The sequence below is a fragment of the Drosophila miranda genome, chromosome 2 (genome assembly GCF_003369915.1).
Source record: "Drosophila miranda strain MSH22 chromosome 2, D.miranda_PacBio2.1, whole genome shotgun sequence".
In the NCBI taxonomy this organism is placed as follows: domain Eukaryota; kingdom Metazoa; phylum Arthropoda; class Insecta; order Diptera; family Drosophilidae; genus Drosophila; species Drosophila miranda.
This window is the reverse complement of record NC_046675.1, coordinates 29,696,337-29,714,917: the sequence shown is the minus strand read 5'-3', so window position 1 is coordinate 29,714,917 and position 18,581 is coordinate 29,696,337. Positions and strand designations below refer to the sequence as shown.

At 45.0% G+C, this 18,581-nt stretch overlaps 7 protein-coding genes across 13 annotated transcripts; 4 read left to right on the top strand and 3 right to left on the bottom strand.

Moving 5' to 3' along the window:
• The first annotated feature begins 1,564 nt into the window (after positions 1-1,564).
• Positions 1,565-2,938, top strand: LOC108155213 (UPF0160 protein). Its single transcript, XM_017285896.2, has 3 exons — positions 1,565-1,657; positions 1,721-2,030; positions 2,096-2,938. The coding sequence occupies exons 1-3, from the start codon at positions 1,621-1,623 to the stop codon at positions 2,832-2,834; spliced, it is 1,086 nt and encodes a 361-aa protein (XP_017141385.1). The 5' UTR covers positions 1,565-1,620; the 3' UTR covers positions 2,835-2,938.
• Positions 2,854-3,678, bottom strand: LOC108155214 (proteasome subunit beta type-3). Its single transcript, XM_017285897.2, has one exon. The coding sequence runs from the start codon at positions 3,559-3,561 to the stop codon at positions 2,944-2,946; it is 618 nt and encodes a 205-aa protein (XP_017141386.1). The 5' UTR covers positions 3,562-3,678; the 3' UTR covers positions 2,854-2,943.
• Positions 3,679-3,988: 310 nt separating this feature from the next.
• On the top strand, positions 3,989-6,191 carry LOC108155211 (E3 ubiquitin-protein ligase Iruka). The gene has a single exon (XM_017285895.2). It carries the CDS (start codon positions 4,468-4,470, stop codon positions 5,554-5,556), a length of 1,089 nt encoding a protein of 362 aa, XP_017141384.1. The 5' UTR covers positions 3,989-4,467; the 3' UTR covers positions 5,557-6,191.
• Positions 6,192-6,197: 6 nt separating this feature from the next.
• On the top strand, positions 6,198-7,807 carry LOC108155209. 2 transcript variants are annotated; one of them, XM_033389887.1, is made up of 3 exons: positions 6,198-6,290; positions 6,346-6,537; positions 6,608-7,807. In XM_033389887.1, exons 2-3 carry the CDS (start codon positions 6,481-6,483, stop codon positions 7,643-7,645), a joined length of 1,095 nt encoding a protein of 364 aa, XP_033245778.1. In that variant the 5' UTR covers positions 6,198-6,290; positions 6,346-6,480; the 3' UTR covers positions 7,646-7,807. The 2 variants fall into 2 exon arrangements, with proteins under 2 accessions (XP_033245778.1, XP_017141382.1); XM_017285893.2 differs by having other exon boundaries at positions 6,206-6,286.
• Positions 7,808-7,888: 81 nt separating this feature from the next.
• Positions 7,889-11,877, bottom strand: LOC108155208 (E3 ubiquitin-protein ligase Kcmf1). Of its 5 annotated transcripts, none has more exons than XM_017285890.2 (7): positions 11,829-11,877; positions 10,443-10,690; positions 9,952-10,376; positions 9,597-9,860; positions 9,194-9,478; positions 8,910-9,118; positions 7,889-8,837 (listed from the first exon to the last, which is right to left on the bottom strand). In XM_017285890.2, exons 2-7 carry the CDS (start codon positions 10,456-10,458, stop codon positions 8,222-8,224), a joined length of 1,815 nt encoding a protein of 604 aa, XP_017141379.1. In that variant the 5' UTR covers positions 10,459-10,690; positions 11,829-11,877; the 3' UTR covers positions 7,889-8,221. The 5 variants fall into 5 exon arrangements, with proteins under 5 accessions (XP_017141379.1, XP_017141378.1, XP_033245777.1 ...); XM_017285889.2 differs by lacking the exon at positions 11,829-11,877 and adding an exon at positions 11,717-11,822; XM_033389886.1 differs by lacking the exon at positions 11,829-11,877 and adding an exon at positions 11,717-11,822 and having other exon boundaries at positions 9,603-9,860.
• A 511-nt stretch (positions 11,878-12,388) lies between these two features.
• On the top strand, positions 12,389-14,302 carry LOC108155210 (abasic site processing protein HMCES). The gene is made up of 4 exons (XM_017285894.2): positions 12,389-12,513; positions 12,617-12,998; positions 13,060-13,774; positions 13,829-14,302. The coding sequence occupies exons 2-4, from the start codon at positions 12,979-12,981 to the stop codon at positions 14,228-14,230; spliced, it is 1,137 nt and encodes a 378-aa protein (XP_017141383.1). The 5' UTR covers positions 12,389-12,513; positions 12,617-12,978; the 3' UTR covers positions 14,231-14,302.
• On the bottom strand, positions 14,234-17,526 carry LOC108155207 (aryl hydrocarbon receptor nuclear translocator homolog). 2 transcript variants are annotated; one of them, XM_017285885.2, is made up of 2 exons: positions 17,367-17,526; positions 14,234-17,240 (listed from the first exon to the last, which is right to left on the bottom strand). In XM_017285885.2, the coding sequence occupies exon 2, from the start codon at positions 17,142-17,144 to the stop codon at positions 15,210-15,212; it is 1,935 nt and encodes a 644-aa protein (XP_017141374.1). In that variant the 5' UTR covers positions 17,145-17,240; positions 17,367-17,526; the 3' UTR covers positions 14,234-15,209. The 2 variants fall into 2 exon arrangements, with proteins under 2 accessions (XP_017141374.1, XP_017141376.1); XM_017285887.2 differs by having other exon boundaries at positions 17,399-17,526.
• Between the last annotated feature and the right edge of the window lie 1,055 nt (positions 17,527-18,581).

The following is an 18,581-nucleotide window of genomic DNA, read 5'->3' as shown; positions in this document are numbered from 1 at the left end:
TTTTAAATTAGATGGTATATTTTGGTATTTATTTGAATCGGGTAGAATCTGTAATAACCGGTTCACAGCAATGAGTCCCATTCCATACACAAACATGTTGCTAATTCCATGCACACATACCCTGGGGGAAGTGGATGATATAGAGTTGCAGAAATGTGTGTCATCCCAGGCTCTAATTAATGCAGAAACTAGTCAGAGAGACCAAGAACTGGTACTGGGATCAGGATTTATTTACAAACACCTAATCAAATTCATGAATAGACCAAAAAAATGCAATCTAAGACAACGTCTTTATTAATTACATTTGAAAGCAGCTTGGAAAACAGTATCTTAATATAATATTAACGAAATAGGGTATACAAATGCCCATACCCTGGTCGACAACAAATGAGTCTGCAAAAACCAGCAACATTGACGTCACAACATGCGACAATTGAACATTTTTGTTGAAGCCGTGTTTTTGTCAAAGCAAAAAATATGCAAGTTTTTAAAAGTAGTTAATCCTGATTAGAATTGATTCAGCAATCATATAAAATTATCTGGGCTAAACTGAGAGACCTATATAGCTGGGAATATTCGACGGAAAAAAGAATAACCAGGAATTAGTCGTCATAGCCGGTTGACAACAATGAGTCCCATTCCATGCACACATACCCTGGGGGAAATGGATGTTATGGAATTGTGAATATGTTTGGCAAAATCAATTCATTTTCAAATATTTTAATATTATTCAATATCATTTAATTTTATTTTCAATATTTCAACGATATTTTAAAGCTTTTTGTCTTCTTGTAGGGACCAAGAATAGGTATCAGGATCGAGATTTTTATACAAAACACTCATACATGAATATGTCAAAAAAATGTAAATTTGAGAAACGGTCTTTATTAGTTAGGTTTTATCTTCATATCAATATTTTATACTTTCATAAAAAATTAACAAAATAGGGTATACAAAGGCGTATACTACGGCTTGCACGCAATATAGCGACTCTTTTTTGTTGAACTTTTTCGTTTAAACCTTTTTTTACAATAAATACAATAAAAGCAAGGATTAAAAACTATCCAATCTTGTAGAAAATTTTTTCATCAATGGGATAAAACTATGTGGGCATTGCTGAAAGATTTAGTTAGTCAGCATTATTTAATGGAATATCAAAATTGAGCAATTTCCTTTTTCGTTTGTTTTGATTGACCTATTTCGCTACTTGTTTTTTGTCAATATAAGTCAATTTCGCTAAAACCTCTTTTTGCGTAAAAATGCAAATAGATTCATCAATCGTATAAAATTATTATGGCATGGCTAAATGTTGTATATAGCTAGTAATATTCGACGGAATATCAAAATTGAGCAATAAGGTGTCCAATCCTTGACGGAGAAAGATTAACCCATTGTAGACCATGAAGGTATTTGAATATTCTACCGAAAATAAGGCTCATTTTATCATTTTAGCATAGTTCACGTGAAAGATATCGTTCTTTTTTAAGTTCAAAGGAAAGATTTCATGGATCTACAAGAAGAATTTACAATCAGTAATATTTTCCGCCATTTACCTCAAGTCGTTGAACTGTTTAAATAGAGGGGGCTTATGTGGTTTTTTTTTGATATTTCGATATTTTTATGAGGGTCTGTTTGCCTCGTTTTTGTCGCTTTTTTCGTACGTATTCAATAAAACAATAATTTAAATGAATAAAACATTCTTAATAGTTGCTATACGCAGGAAAATTAACCAGAATGGATGATGCTTCTCCTTCGAAACGCCCAACTCCCTTATGGATTGGAACACACAACGGAACCTTCCACTGCGACGAGGTTGTGGCATGCTTCATGCTGAAACAATTGCCGGAGTACGAGAATGCCGAGATCTTCCGCAGTCGTGACGATAAGGCACTGAGGGAAAAGTGTGACCTCATAGTGGATGTGGGCAGTGTGTACGATCATGACAAGAAATGGTACGACCATCATCAGACATCGTTCAAGGAAACATTCAACATGCTTCGCCCAGAGGTCTCCAAGGATTTCAACATCCGGTAAATACATAACTGAGAAATCGAGAGCATTCAATCTTACGTGTAGTAATCTTAATCCGTGGCAGGTTGAGCAGCGCTGGCCTAATCTATACTCACTACGGCGAGCGGGTCATCCAGAGTATCCTAAAGCGTGAGCGTAATGTCCAGCTGTCGCCGGATAATCTGCAACTGGCCTTTGTGCAGATCTATGGGAATTTCATCAGTGAACTGGATGCCATTGACAATGGCGTGAATATGTATGACGGAGGCGAGCCACGCTATAAGATAAACACTCATCTGTCAGCACGTGTGGGTAGGCTAAATCCCTCCTGGCAAGACACGGATGTTGATATCGAGCAGCGTTTTAAGCAGGCTATGGATGTAGTTGGCAGGGAGTTTGTCGACAACGTTTTGGATGTGGCCTGCTCTTGGATTGCGGCCCGTGACCATGTGCGCACTGCTCTGAAGGAGGCAAAGACCATCTACCCGACGGGCGAGATAATCCTGTTGTCAACGTTCTGCCCATGGAAAGCTCATTTGGCAGATTTGGAAAAGGAGTACCATGTTAAAGGAGTGACAAAATTGGTTATTTTCTCTGATGGCAGCGGTTGGCGAGTGGCTGGAGTGCCTCTAAGTCCCGGTAGTTTTGTGGGACGCAAATTTCTGCCCACCCCCTGGAGGGGAGCGCGAGACGAAAAGCTGAGCGAACTGGCCGGGATTAAAGATCTCATATTTGTCCACCACAACGGATTCATTGGTGGAGCCAAGACCAAGGAGGCGGCTTTGGCACTTGCCAAGAAGTCCGTCGAGTGGAAAGAGGAATAATAACCACTATTAAAAAGCATATTTTGTACCTAAACAAATTTTATTTGTATAAAATGTATGTTTCTGTTGTTGTCTACAAAATAAGAAAAAGAACTCCCCAATCACCCATCTAGTCCATGCGGGTCTTCAGCGAGCGCTCTGTGATCTTATCCTTTTCGATTATATAGACGGTGGCACCCCAACCGCTCATAGCGTCGCGGTCGAAGGCGTTCATCATGGACTGGGCAATCACCTCGAACAGCTGGTCCGGTTGCAGGTCTGGCTTCCAGAGAGTCTCGCACATGCCGTACAGCTGTTCGGCGCAAGTTCCAGCCACAACGAAGTCATCGGGCTCGTTGGGGCAGCCAATCAAATCCATGTTGCAAACAAAGGGCTTCAGTGTCTTGGGATCTAGGCCAGCAACAACGGGCTCGATGAAGTATGGTCCGAAACGGTGCTCGTAGAGGAAACTGGAGAGCATTGCAGAGAACGGCTTGGGTGCCATTTCACGGTTCTCGCGGGTCTCGTACAGATTCTTGCGGAACATCAGACGATCGCGCACCGTCAGAATATCTGTCTGCAGTCCAGTGAGCCCCAGAAACATACGTGGGGCAATGTGGAACACCTTCTTGAAGTCAGTCGATATGGTCTGCGCCTGGACACCGAAGCGATGATCCGTAGCAATAGCCACACAGTCCTTGCCGCGCATGGCCACAACACAGCCACCGTTGTAGGCTAAAATCGACATTGCAGTTTACTTCTAGTTTAATTTAACTTGCTGGAAATTATAAATTTTTGCAAAATGCTAATCGCCGCCTGAAGATGACTTTTTGTTTCTGGTTAGCGCTGCCAGATGGAGTGTACTAAATGTACTAAGTATCACCTTGTTTTTCTTTTTATGACAAGCTGGTAGCCTCAGACGAAATTTGCTATCGAACTAGTTTTTGGCCGTGCGGTCATTTTGGCATATTTTGAATCGATCTAGCTTTTTATAGTTTATAGGGTTATATAATCTGTTTATCAATTTTGATGTTTTGTAGGATTCCAAGTGCTTTGAATACAAATTTAGCGTGTTCTGTTTACGCATGCCGATAATTTTAAAGTTATCGAAAAAAATACCAATGATTTTGTGGAGCAGATATTGTGAATATTTTTAGCAAAGGTGCTGGGAGTGAAATAACCCATTCGAACCCAACAACTACTTGCGACTTGCCATTAAAATATTTGAGCTTAATTTCAAAAAAACACTAGTATAATACAACCACAATATGATATAGTTTTCGGGTGTAATTAGTTTTAGCTTATTTTCGAATCTTGGCACCACTAATCGGTGGTAAAAGAGAACCAGATCAAGTAGGCCTTATTGTTAGAACCTAGTTCGGTGGTTACAGAGAACCAGATCATCGTAGGCCTTATTTTTAGAAAAGTTAAATAAATTCATTTCGTCAAACTCAATATTGCAAGTGGAGCCTGCTGGGCTGTGCATTGTCCTTGTCTGTGAAACGAAACACGTGCCGCAACTAAAACCCACACAACAAACACGGCTGTCAGTTTTTGCAGACGGCCAATAACAATACTACCTGGAGAAAAAATATACCGACCGACCCGACTCTGCTGCTTGCACAATTGCAATTGAAAAAGGACGACAGCAAAAATGGCAGAGGCAGTGGATACGGAGGATCGCACTGTCGGTCTGAAGCGTTTCTTTTGCCACAAGTGCAATGTGGAGATTAACATTCCAAGCGGGGACTTCACCTGTCCCCTGTGCTCGAACGGTTTTGTTGAGGAGCTACCGGCAAACGCTCCTGAGATGACGGCCGCAACAGAAGCCCCCTCAACCAGTTCACTTGCGGGCAGCAATGACTCCAACGGTACATTTATCCTCGCGTCCAGCGATTCGGAGTCCAATGTGGAGTCTTTACGAAACGACATTGTCTCGCTGTTGAACATGCGTAATGTGCCCAACTTGGAGATCACGATTGAACCAAATCGTCGTCGGTCTGATTTGCAAAACGTGGGGGGATACAACGCCCTGACAGCGCCATCCGGTGTCGGACTGACAGCTGGCGGACGTGTTCGTCCGCCCAATCTGGATCGCCTGGACAACGTCCTGTTTGACTTTCTGCAAAGCTTGCCCTTGGCCGGCGCCACTGCAGAGTTTGTTACTGCATCCGGGGGCGGTGTGCCCGGCAACTCGCGCATGTTTTTCATGGGCAACCCGGGCGACTATGCATGGGGGCGCGAGGGATTGGACACGATTGTCACCCAGATGCTCAACCAAATGGAGACCTCAGGACCTCCGCCACTGTCGAGCAATCGCATCAATGAAATACCAAATGTGCAGATTACCTCTGAAGAGGTAGAGAAAAAGATTCAGTGTTCGATCTGCTGGGATGACTTCAAAATAGATGAGACCGTTCGCAAGCTGCCGTGCTCCCATCTGTACCACGAGAATTGTATAGTGCCATGGCTAAATCTGCACAGTACTTGTCCGATTTGCCGCAAATCCTTGGCGAATGACGGCAGCGATGTCGATGCGGAACCACTATCCATGATCGACGGATGGCGGATGGATGACTCCCAAGCCAGCGGCTCAAACATTAGAACAGTAATTGGCACTGGAACAGGAAACTCAACCTCAGCCAGCACCATCGATTCGCCCGAAAGTCCCTCTCCCAGTGATCGCGCCCCGGCCGGCAACAATGTATTCACCTTTGATGACGACAATATGTTTCTAGACTAGCTAAAAACACGAAATGCAAACGGGAGGAAGCATGCGGATATTGATATTCAAAATTAGGCCAAATCTATGGCATTGGCTCCAGAAGTGTAGCCCTTAAAACACAATTAAACTAATATATATATTTATAATAGATTTCCTTCACGCTTCATTTTGCTGTTATTCAAAATAACAAAGGTGTAATAAACAACACGGAGCTAAATTTCCGTGGAGGTGGACCGGCGGCTCTGCAAGAAAGAAAGATCTTTGTTAAATGTTTAAACATTTTTGCTAATATAATACATAAATGTATGTACTATACTATACACCGAATAGATAGGCACTTTAACTAAGAGCATGTAAAGCAGTTAATATGTATATGTATGTAGCCCGACAAGATGAACAAGTCTATAGTTTATAAACAAAAATTTCTGCCTGTGAGATTGAAAAAATAATTCTTAAATAAAAAAAAAATTGAATAAAAAAAAATTAGTAAAGTAATTAATTCAAGAAACTAAAAAAAAATAATATAAATAGGAGTTATCGATAATTTGCAAAAATCAGCTGTGTGCGAACCACCCTGCTTAAATAACTTTTTAAACTGAACTGACAAGAGTGGAAAAAGCTCGCGTTGCATGTAATAAACGTTTTAAAAATGATCCAAGTCAATTAAAGCCGTATAGTGGAGAGTCCTAGGCAGCTATTAAGCATGTCATTTGAAGGTTACAATGATTTCGTGGTGCTCACAGAGGTGGTAAGTAAATGGGAAAAAATTATTGATGTTTGGCTGCATTTAATCCCTCAAATCGAAAGGTTCGTAAGCAATATGTACATTACCTGGAGCGGCAGCTGCAGGAGAATGTCTGCGCCTGGGCAAAGAAGTCAAGGAATCACCACAAGAACACCGCGTGGGCCTGCATCCCCCAGAGCCTGAGCACGCTAGAGGAAATGGCAGTCAAGGCTTGCATGGCTGCTCAGATCTATCAACGGAGCATGGTCAAGATGGTACGTAGGCTGGATGTTGGGGTGGTATGCAAGCTGCTTGGCTAACACAATTTGGGTCCCGTTCTCGCAGATAGCCACCGTACAAAGGAATACGCAGGAGTGTCGCCTGGCCAACGTTTTGTTGAACAACATGAAGCTCATGGGTAGCGAGAGTGGGAGCGAGGGCGAGGATGCACTGCCAGCCAACTCTGTCGAATGTTTGGTCGATAAGGCAACGCAAACCGTATGCACCGAGCCATCAAATGATATTATAAGTCACAGTCAGAGTAATTTCCATGCAGATGACGATTACGGCAGCGTTGAGCTGCGCCAGAAAATCGATTTGTTTCAGGCGCGACTCGAAAAATCAGAGGCCGACAATGAACTCCCGTGTCGCCGCTGTCGTCAACTTCGTCGCAACAAGCGTGTTGTCCTTGAGCAGCAGCAACAGCAGGAGCCAGTGGAGGACGAAGATGCAGTTGGCAAGGAAATGGCCCTGCTATTTGGCGATGAGAACACCGATCTAAATGAAATCTTTGGGATTGAAAGCACAACAGACGACCTTCAGGTATCGGCCATCCTGGAGGAGCTGCCCGGCATAGACGACACTGAAGATGCGCCCTCACCCTTGGTATCAACCGCAGAGCACAGTGAAACGAATTTAGGCACCAGCCGCTGGCCCTGCGAACTGTATGCCCAGCGCCGGCGACTCAATGCCTGCCTGATTCGCTTGCTGGAGGCCGACTGGCGGTGCGAGGATAGGCTGCGGCACAAATTCCACATACTCTTTGGCGAGGACAGTGACGATGAGTTTTCTGCCCAAATATCAAGTCCCTCGATCGATCTGGTGGATGAAGTACTGCTGGCCAGCTGTATCCTCCGCATTCGCCCGTGGATTGTGCGGCACCTGATGGCTCCCCTCCAGGAGTCTCTCATTGCCAATCGATTTCTGTTTAAGAAACTAGCCAAGATGATGGCCCACCAGATTGTCATGGCCAATCCGTACTGTTCGGAGCAACAGGTCAAGCAGGCGGTGGAGCAGCTCTTCTGTATTTTACCGCGAGGAGTGCAGAGCGCCTATGATCTCCAGAGTTTGCCTCCCGTGGAGGTGGAAAGATTTAAGGAATGAAAAATGCCACGCCATAATCCTACTAGTCTCGTAAATCGTACAAATTAATTACGAATTTAGTCAGAGGGAAAGCCAGAACAGAAGTCAATTATTTTTCGTTTTTTGTGGTTTCTTTAAATTATAATTAATTCAATGATTACAATAATTTTCTTGCTGCACACATCTCTCCATCCTGTTTTTTTTTATAATTATATAAATTTTAATATATTTAATAAACGATACATAATATAGTTTTCCATTTGACGAAATTGCTGCGGCGGCGGATGCGTCGGGCAGCTGCTAGAGATGAATCGGTACTCCCGGGAACTCCTTGAACTCCTGGGAGCCTGCCTCCGGGGAGCAGCAGCACTACTCTCCCTACTACGATTGGTTGTTTTTGTTGTTACATATACGGCTGTGTTTCTTGTAGTTCTTGTTGCTGTTGCTGTTGTGGCTCTTCTTCTGGTTGGATTGGTGGTGGTAGTGGTGGTGATAGATTTTTTGTTGTTTTGTGGCTGCTGCAGCTACATGTGGTGTTGTGGATGCATCTTTGCTGTTATGTGGTGTGGTGATCGATCATCTGGATCATCAGAGGCACTACCTAGTGTCGGGAATTTGATTTGTGTTTGCCGCCGAATTTGCATTCTGTTTGTATTTCTGCTGGGAAGCTGCGGGCGTGGACTGCTGCTGCTGCGGCGGCTGGGAGCCCGTGGCCATCTCTGGTGGTGGCGGACGGCCGCGTCTTTCGATGCCTCTGTCAGCTGTTGGCTTACTGCCAGCTCCACCAACCGCACCCCCAGTAGCTGCATTTGCTCCGGCTACTCCTCCCCCACCACCAACACCACCGATACCTCCTCCTCCTCCGACGACACCTCCTGCCGTGCCACTTGTTTGTGTTGTATTGGCCTTTTTGTTTTTATAGCGATACTCATCGCAAACAAAATCCTCGGGCGAGGTCTGTTGCATTTGATTCACCTGTCGCACCATGGCGGGCTGTGCTTGCTGCTGCTGCTCCACATCGGCATTGTTGTTCAGCAGAGTGTCCTCCTCCTGCTGCTGCTGCTGCTGCTGCTGCTGTTGCTGCTGCTGCTGTTGTTGCCCCTTATTTACATTATCACTCTTTGCCATGCCATCGATGCTTTCATTGGACGCATTCAAGTCCAGGGCCTCTGTGCATAGCATCGACAGCAGCAGCGACTGCACAAACATGGAGCTACAACGCCGGAGAACAAAAGAGGTTCAATAAGGTCTCAGAACAAGAGTGTTACTGTTGCGGAAAACTCACCGATCTGCCCGCTTGCGCTCCACATTCGCCCACTCAGCCTCTGTGAGTGTGGGCTGCATAAATTGGGCCAACAACAAAGCCTCGCCAGCTGTCGAGCCCTGACCAGCCGCCTGGCCAGTGGCTCCGTTTGCGCCGTTACCATTTGGCGCACCACCGACGCCCACACTAATTCCGAGGGCATTGTTTGAGCTGCTGCTAGTGCCGACCGCCTGCAAGGATGATAGTGGACAGAGCGGATTAGTGGACAATTCACTCATGGCATGTGGGCTAGAGGGATGAACTACTTCTCTGGCATTGAGGCTATTGGCGGCCAGACTCGACTGAGTCTGCTGATGATTGCTGGCCGATGTCGAGAAGCTCGCTGTCACCGGCCACTCGGTGGTGCGCAGGTTGGGCGGTGCGGTCACACCACTGCCACTTAAACCTCCACTGCCGCTGTTGCTGCTGCCGCTACCAACTGCACCACTGCCTCCGCCGCCGCTGATCACCTCGGCCATAGCGGCATTCGAATTCGATGTTGAGACTATGGGATGCGCACGCCTTGGCAGTCGATCGATTTGGCGCGATGCCTAGAATAATGCACAAAACAAAAGCACCAAAAAGTCGAAATTTCCTTATACACACAAAAACACACAGAAATATAGAGCCAGAGGATGGGACGTCTCCGTCTCCCTGTCTCCGTCTTACCGTCACCTGCTGCCTGTCCAACTGCATCTGCATCTGTAGCTGTTGCAATTGCGACGTAGGTGGGCCGCCGCGTCTAACGCCGGACAGCTGAGAGAGCAATTCCGCAATGGGATCAACCGATTCGCGACCCGAGGGCGACAAGGCCGACAGACCGCTCGACGAGCTGAAGTGCATATTGGAACGACGCGTTCGTGGTCCGCCGAGAGTGCGTCCAGGGATGCGACGCACTCCACCGCCATGACGAATGGAAGATGGCTCATCGTATTATCTATAAGGTTAAGGGCAACCAACAAAAATTGAATGGGCTGAAAGCTTACAAGTAATGGAATATTCGTAGGTGTTTGGAAAAGGATATCAAAAAGGATATTAGCTCGCGTGGTCCCTGCCGATGCTCCAATGTTAGATGACCGGCAAAGTCATCTGTGACTAGATTCGGATCACCGCCCGGTAGTCCGGCACAGACCGGACATACAACCTCGAGACTGGTCTCCGTATGCTCGGCAGAGACATGCTCCAGCAGCGTGGCATCGCTGAAGCCCATCTTCTTGCAGTAGGGACACGTGAAGCTCTGCGGCTGATCCGATGTTAACATCTCACCGCCGAAATATAGCTCGATATCGGAACGGGTAAGTATGCACTGCATAGGATGCTCGACCAGGTGGCGAGTGGAGGTGACGCCTTCCTCATAGCAATCGGCGCATAAATCGTAATCATAGCAGATTAAGCACTTGTAGCGGCGTCCATTGAAATTGCTCTTGAGACATGAATCGCAGCTGACACCTGGATTAGATCATAATAGTTTAGTATGTTTAGTCAGAGATCGATCTGCATGGTATGGAGTGGTACCTTCATGTCGACTCATTATACGGCAGCACGGGCTACACTTCACGATACAGAGCCTCTCCCGCTGACAGGTCCCAGGAGAAGATGGGGGTTTCTGTGTTGGTTCTGTGGTTCTCTTGACGCCTCTTTTTGATGATTGTGATGGACGATGATTGTTTGGACTTGTGCTGTTGGTTCAGTGGCTGTGTATGTTGGGTTTTGGTTGATTCGTTCGAGATTGATATATTGTAGACATTTAGGATACAAAGGAGCTAGAAGATAACCATAAATAAAACGCAGACTGAAAACAAAGAACCAATTTCGGAGAAGGAGAAGCAGCATTACGTCCCGGGATACCTAGACAGTCATCGTCTTCTTCTTCTTTTGTTTTCTCGCGGTCTGTGCACTTTTCTTTTTTCAGTGTTTCGCCACACATCACACACACACTCTTATATGTGTATTTTCTTCGCACCGTGCTTTCTCATCCACTCGATTACGGTTGTTCTTTATTTCTTTTCGCATTGTCTTTCGAAAAACGAACAGAAAACAGAAAAAGGAAAGGTATAAAAAGAGTCGCTCATCCCCACCCACTAGCTGGCCCGAGCAATAAAATTATTCAATACAATCGAGCGCGAGCCATAGCAAAATTACTTTTAACACTTTGTTGAATGCGGCTGCGGCTGAGGGGGCAATTGCAGTTTTCCCTTTTCTCTTTCAGCTTTTTTCCTCCATTTTAACATTAAGCACAAACAGTAAACATTTATTTTTAACTTTTTGGTCGCGAAAATTTTCAACTTTTCGTGGATGTCGTGGGCTTTTTCCCCCCGGATATATGGCAACGCTATGTGCGATTTTTTTCTTTCTTTTTGTCAAAGAAAGCTCCCTTGGATGAGAACTTTGAGCAAGCTGATTGGGCAGGCAGCTGGGAATAACAGTAGGCTGTGCTGTTGTAGTTTGTCACTATTTATAAGCTTATGCGTCGAATGCTTTTCTCGCGTTCTTTGCACGTTATTCACAGGCGCCGCGGAATTCTTGTACAATCTTCGCCTTATATACATTGTCTTGCACTTGTATGGGTAAACACATGCATAGCATATATGCGAATGCTACGCAATTGCAAATTGCGCTGAAATCTTTTGTTCATTGCGAATTTTCCATAGCCTATATACACAAGAAGCTGTCGATGATGATTTTATTGTTGTTGGTGTTGCTGCGACTGTGATGCAGTTTACAGTCCACAGTTTTCTTGACATGCAAGCGTGTTAGTTGGTATTATTTGTGGGGACACGGCAACATACTTCGCTATGGTGCTGTATTATCTAATTTACTGTAGCTTTGATGCACTAGCACTCAAAAATTATTAAATTGAAATGAAAATAAATTTTTGTCGAGTGAAAAGCTTTTCCTGACCTGCAGTGCGACCGTATGGCTTGAGCCCACAAACACCAAATTTCAATAGATCCCACAATTTTTCAATTTTCTATCGATATATCTACCGAAGAGCCCGGCTAATTATTAACAAAAAAAAAGTTTGCGTGTTTGCTTTGATTTATTATAATGAAAGATATATAGGTATTTAGATATGGTATAATAGGTCTCCGCTACACGCCTCCACATCTGCCTCGGCGGTAGCCGAACGCCAGAGCCGAAGACCCCGGGTTTTTGGAACAGTCGATAGTGTCGTGTCGTTACCACTTGACTAGGGCGATATCTATCTATCTATTATTATTATTCAAAGACCATTTTCATCCTTGCACAATGTATTTATTTTATTCTTTAATTTAATATATTTCGTTCTGCTGGCTGGCATCTACTACTGATATAGATGTATTTTATTTTTTAGATAGTTTTCGATATAGTTATGTCGGGGCCAGCCAAGAAAGTTCATTTTGAATCTTTCTTTTCTGACACGCAAACAATATTTGACACACTGTGCCGCGCGCTACTACCGCCACTACAAAACAGACACGCAAAACGGGACCCGTTAAAGCTGCTGGCGACGATCACTTTTTGGACAGAAAAGGAGACAGAGCAACTACGAATTTTATCCAACTCAAGGGACGAAATTACGGGACTTTCCCCAGTACGGAACCAGGTACGAGCTGGAAATTTGTTTCGAAAACATCAAATGTTCTGTTTAATTAATTTTTTTTTGCATTTCATATGCCGCACACAATTAACAACTATTATTCTGGAAGTCTTATAGCCTTATAGTCTATAGTCTTATTGCGTGGTATGCATTCGAAAACCGCGAGACCAGGCTGTACTGTAAACAGATTTTGGGTGAACTTAAAAAAAAATTAAATAAAAACCACCGCAACCGGCCACTCTGATTTTGTTTCAAAAAATCAGCTGTTGTGCTTGCTGCGCGGGCGTAAGTCCCGCTACGGTCACACTGTGCTTGATCAGCAGTCGTAGCCAGCTGCAGCTGGCTGATATTGTATTTTTCCTTATTTATGGCAAAATTGGTTCAAATTGGCGACAACGAATTGAGGTGTATAGTGTTTTGTTTACGAGCTCGACGAGAGTTGCATGACCAGAATTATCGAAGTATCAATCCATGTGCGGAAGAACTTGCTTGTAAGTTTTTAAGTTAAACAAATTGTCTGCTATCTGCTAATAGAATCTGCTAAATCGGTAGAACCCTAGATCCAGATCAGGTGCTGTGTGCTTGCAAATACCAAAACAGCAGCGTCAAGAAGGAAACTGATGCGCATAAAGAGGAAAAAGATGATGATATCGCGCCAGAGGATGAAGAAAGAAAAGGGATGGAAACACCAGAGTGGCGCGCGGAATTCAATTTGGGTCGACGCTACCAGGCATCCTACAACATAGCTCCCACAGATATAACGCCCGTCGTGGTTTCTGCGGCCCACTTTTCGGACCAGGAGGATCAGAAATGCGCTCGCATTGTTATGCCCATGATGTGGGGCATGATTCCATTCTGGCACAAGGGCGACTACCGCAAGCATGGCCTCACCACCAACAACTGCCGGCTGGAGCACCTGATGGACTCGAAACTCTATCGAGGACCCTTTAAGCGTGGCCAACGTTGTGTGGTGCTCTGCGAAGGTTTCTACGAATGGCAGACGGCTGGACCAGCCAAAAAACCATCCGAGCGGGAAGCCTACCTAATCTTTGTTCCCCAAGAGACCGATGTCAAGATCTACGACAAGACCACTTGGACGCCATCGAATGTGAAGCTCCTGCGGATGGCCGGGCTGTTTGATGTGTGGGAGGATGAGAGTGGCGACAAAATGTATAGCTACAGTATTATTACCTTCCAGTCCAGCAAAATCATGGACTGGATGCACTACCGAATGCCAGCCATACTAGAAACCGAGCAGCAAATGAACGTGAGTCACAAAAATGCTTTATTTTATATGCAATTAATAATGTAATATCCCTAGGATTGGCTGGACTTTAAGCGTGTAAGCGATTCGCAGGCCTTGGCCACTTTGCGGCCTGCTAAATCCCTAGAATGGCATCGGGTCACCAAGCTGGTGAACAATTCACGCAACAAGAGCGAGGAATGCAACAAGCCCATCGAGCTGGCCGCAAAACCGGCCAAGCCACCCATGAATAAGACTATGATGGCCTGGCTAAATGTCCGTAAAAAGCGCGAGGAACAAATCAAGGCTGAGCAGAGCGAGCCCAGTGATGAGGAGGACAAAGATAGTGCAACGAAGCGCAAGAATTCGCCGGATGCGAATAGTCCTGCCAAGCGTCAGCGTTTCAGCGATTTCAAAAAGGCACTCCAGAAACCTAGCTGTGGCGGCAGCGAAAGCGAAAATAAGTCCTCTCCTCCATAATAGTTAGTAGTACATTAAGTTTATTTTTCATTAAAAACCGAAATATTTGTTCTCAATACCCCAAAACTCTAAGCATAATCGTTGATTTTGTGGCTTAATTACAAAAAAAGGGGTGGACTTAGCGACTAAACGATTTGTGTAAAAATTTGTTTCTTGAAGTTTTTTTTGCTTAATAACTAATTTGTCATAATTGAATGGGTGGGGGGGGTGCATTCGTCTTGCAGCTGACAATGTAGTTTGTGCCGCCTCTGTTTCCAGTACGTATGTGCAATTCAATTTTGAACGCCACTGTATTGAGCTTGAAAGTTCAGACGTTTTCGTCTAAAAACGAAAGAAAAGCTGCACATTAAGCGAATTTGTTTATAAATGAATATATGCAGATGTGTGTGTGATATACTTTTGTTTGCATTCGCAGAAAGCGAGCGAAATTAATGGGAGAATTGGATTGGTGTCAATGTTGGCGCTGGAGGGCAATACTTTTCAGGGGAGGGTTTGTATGTGCTTTTGCTTAAAATTAACAATTTTTGTATATTAGACTACGATTTGTATACGTATTTATATATGTATATAAGTTGCATATGAACTTGAAAATTTGCATAATGGTTGGAGCACTTAATGAGAAAAGAAGATAAGAGAAAATTTCACTCCCAAGTCGAAGCCCTTTTCAGAAATCGTATAGAATTCATAGGCTCTGAATAAATATATATCGCTCTTGTGTGCTCTTTAATTGCAAATACCTTTAGCTTTTTGCGAATTAGCGGGGTTTAGGGAGGGGCCGACAAAATGAAGATACGAATATCGGAATTCTTGTGTACGTGCCCCATCGTTATGTACTTAAATTGCTATTTACGAGATTACCATGGGTCTGCGTTTTGGCTGAATTATTTCAACAATTTTCCGATAGATTGCACTTGAGAAATGGTCAAGAGAGAGAGACGCGGCAGATAGAGTGGGATTGGATTGCATAGGACTGTAGGGATTACTCAAACGGTGTACTAAACATATTTATGTTCAAATCCTCGAATGTTGTGGGTGCACTGTGATCGAGCATCTGGAGCATGTCGGAGAACTCCTGACCTTGCGGCTGACCGGCTCCGGCTGGTCCCCCGGGATGTGCATGCGGATGATGCGGATGCGCCGTCGGATGGGGAGGATGTGGGTGACCTCCTGCATTCTGCCAGTCCCACATGCCCGGCGCATTCGGTGGTGGCGGCGGTGGTACTGCCTGATATGGTCCCTGCGGTTGGGGTTGCTGCTGCCGATTGCCATTGCCAGCGCTTAGCTGCGTGTAGGTTGGTCCACTCGGCGACCGTGCCGGGCTGGTCTGCTGATACGCATAGCCTTCGGTGACGGGCTGTTGTTGTTGCTGCTGTTGCTGTTGCGGACGCAGTGCGCCCCACGCATTGGGCGCCCCGGGCGTAGGTGACGTGCCCGACTTGGGGATCTTGGCCAGTGGCGAGGGTCCACCTGCGCTGTACGGCGAATGCGTTGTATCGTAGGCATAGCCCACTGGTGTGTTCTGGGCCGATCCCGGACGCTGCTGTTGCTGCTGCTGTGGCGTGGGCGCCTGCATGCTGAGCATGTGGGTCTGGTACATCCCATCATTGGTGGCACTGCCAGCGGGAGTGAGTTCCCTGCGTGTGTAATCCACGCCAGGGGCCTGCACATAAACATGCTCCTGCTGCTGCTGCTGTTGTTGCTGTTGTTCAGGTGTGTGGGCCGCAGCGGCGTCAATCGGAGCACCGTGCATGGTCTTCCCGGAGCTGTTCGTGCACACAATGTATTCCACTTCATCGGTGTAGGGATTGAGGAAGGCATACGCCTGGGTGCGCAGCCAAACGTATTCGGAATTCTTGGCCCGTGCCCTGTAGAGCAAAGAGAACATCTGTCCTTTCTGTTTGAGCACCTGATCGAAGCTCTCCTTCATGTGACTCTGATCTTCGGGATGAAAGAAGTCGTAGCAAATCTTCCCTAGCAGCTCCGTTGGGGTGTAGCCCAGAATGTTTAGCACACGCTGATCGACAAACGTGAATTTCCCGTCCATGGCATGGCGTGTGATGAATTCACTCTGATTGTTTGAGCCGCTCATGTCATTCGCTGCCGTGGAGGTGACCTGCAGCCTACCGATGGCCACCAGGCAGCAGTGGGACGTCATGTCGTCTACATCCCGCTCCATATGCATATTGGGGAACATATCCGTGGGCGGCCAATTCTTGATATACCCCGTGCAATGAACCACAGCAAAGTTGGTGCCATCGCGAGAGGGTCCGAGGGAGTTGCGCTGCTTCAGGCGATTCAGATGTCCCGATACCATGGAATCGGAGCTGACATTACCCACGCGCATGCGACAAATAAAACCGCGACGGGCGCCCATGCTCAATCTCATCGAAGACTGATGTCCCTCCTTTTTCACCGTGCCCGATTTGAGATCCAGGATACGTCCCGCATTCTGTGATTCCTGGGTGGAGAGCTGCTCGCGAATCTTCTCGCGGTCATCGGGATGTATGTGCTCGTACAGACTGGTGCCGTACCAGTCGCTCTGGGTGTAATTCAGCACGGGCGTCACCGAGTCGGAAACGTAGATCACGCGACCCGAATCACAGGATACCACGAAGAGGAACCCGTCAGCGGCCTCCAGGATTAGATGCTTCAGTTCCTGGTCGGTAAGAAAGGAGGGTTTGTAGGTGCCATCGCTGCTGGTGTTCCCAGTGCCCCGCAGAGCCTTCATATGCGCCACAGCCATACGAAGTATGGTCAATTTATCCGGTTTTCTGGCCAGCGCACTGCATGTGGGCACCATGTCCGAGAGCTCTGTTATGTAGGCCGTCATTTTATTGCGTCTCCGTCTCTCGATCTCGCAGTGGTTCTCGCGACTGGCAAAGCGCTCCTTGTCCTGTATGTTCGCCTCATCCATGATTGGAATACGTAATTAGGCACAAAAGTTTCTTCAGTTCGCTCGCGCTTCTTTTTCTGCTGCTTCTGCTTTAATTGTATTTGGGTCGCTTATGCTCTGGAAAATGGTTGGTAGAGCCAAACGGCGGGGGTGGGGTTAGTATTTTGTCTACGTTGTGTGTATGTGTTTGCTCGTCAAATGCACGATAAGCTCTTTTCATCTATCATTCATGGCTCAACTCACATTTAATATAAGCGGGTTAATTTTCAACACACCTAAGCACCTTTATTCAATTGTTTTATGCGCGTTTTTACCATTAAATCAAGTTTTTTTCCTGTTTTTTTTTTTATCTGTACAAAATCTCTGTTTACTGCGTGTCAGTGTTACCGTGTCGAGAAAATATACCGTCCGACCCACTGAAATATACCGTCTCATTTTAAAAATATACCGTAAATATACTGACGAATTCAAGTTATATTTTCCTCAATTCTTATATTCCGTGGAATATTATTAGCTAGATAGAACAATTTAATCCGATTAATAAATGTATTTTCTACTTGACTGCCTTATTTTAAATACTTTGATCGTTTTTGCCTCAATTTTGGTTCCCCAACAACAATATAGCGTCCCGTATAATGAAAAGCCGAACTTAGTCCATTTATGCCCCCTATATTTAAATAGTTCAACTACTTGAGGTAAATGGCGAAAAATATTAGCGATTGTCATAAGACACATACTATACACATGCCCCGCCCTCTCTCTTCAAAGATCCTCAATATTCCATAACACCGACCCCATGCAATACATCTCCAACCCTAACAACAAAAACGCAAATATAATCCTCAACTATCTAGACCAATCAAAAATCATTCACTACATATAACCTCATAAACAATCATCCCTGTACATATACATATACACAATTAGTATATTAGATAATAATTCCTTCACAACATATAACAACGTATAGAACCAACCCTGTACATATGTACATATATAAGTACATACATCCTCAAACGTATAATAATACTATAGTGAGCTTAAGGCCTCAGCAGCTATAGCCCCCATACCTTGTTAATACCTAGTTTTAAGTATTTATTAGCTTTATATAATAATAATAATAATAATTAACGATTGTAAATTCTTCTTGCAGTTTCATGCCATCTTTGGTCTGAACTTAAAAATAACCACGCTAACTTTCGCCTGAACTGCGCTAAAATTATTAAATTTGCATTATTTTCGGTGGAAAATTTAAATACCCCCTTGGCTCCTAATAGGTTAATCGTTCTCCGTCAAGGATTGGAAACCATATTGCTCACTTTTGATATTGCGTAAAATATTACTAGCTATATATGTATATCGAAAAGTCACTCTGGATTACCGTTTTTACGAATTCAAAAGTATTATTTGAAATAATTTAATTCAAACTACCGATTCGAGGTCGGAAATCGTAGAATG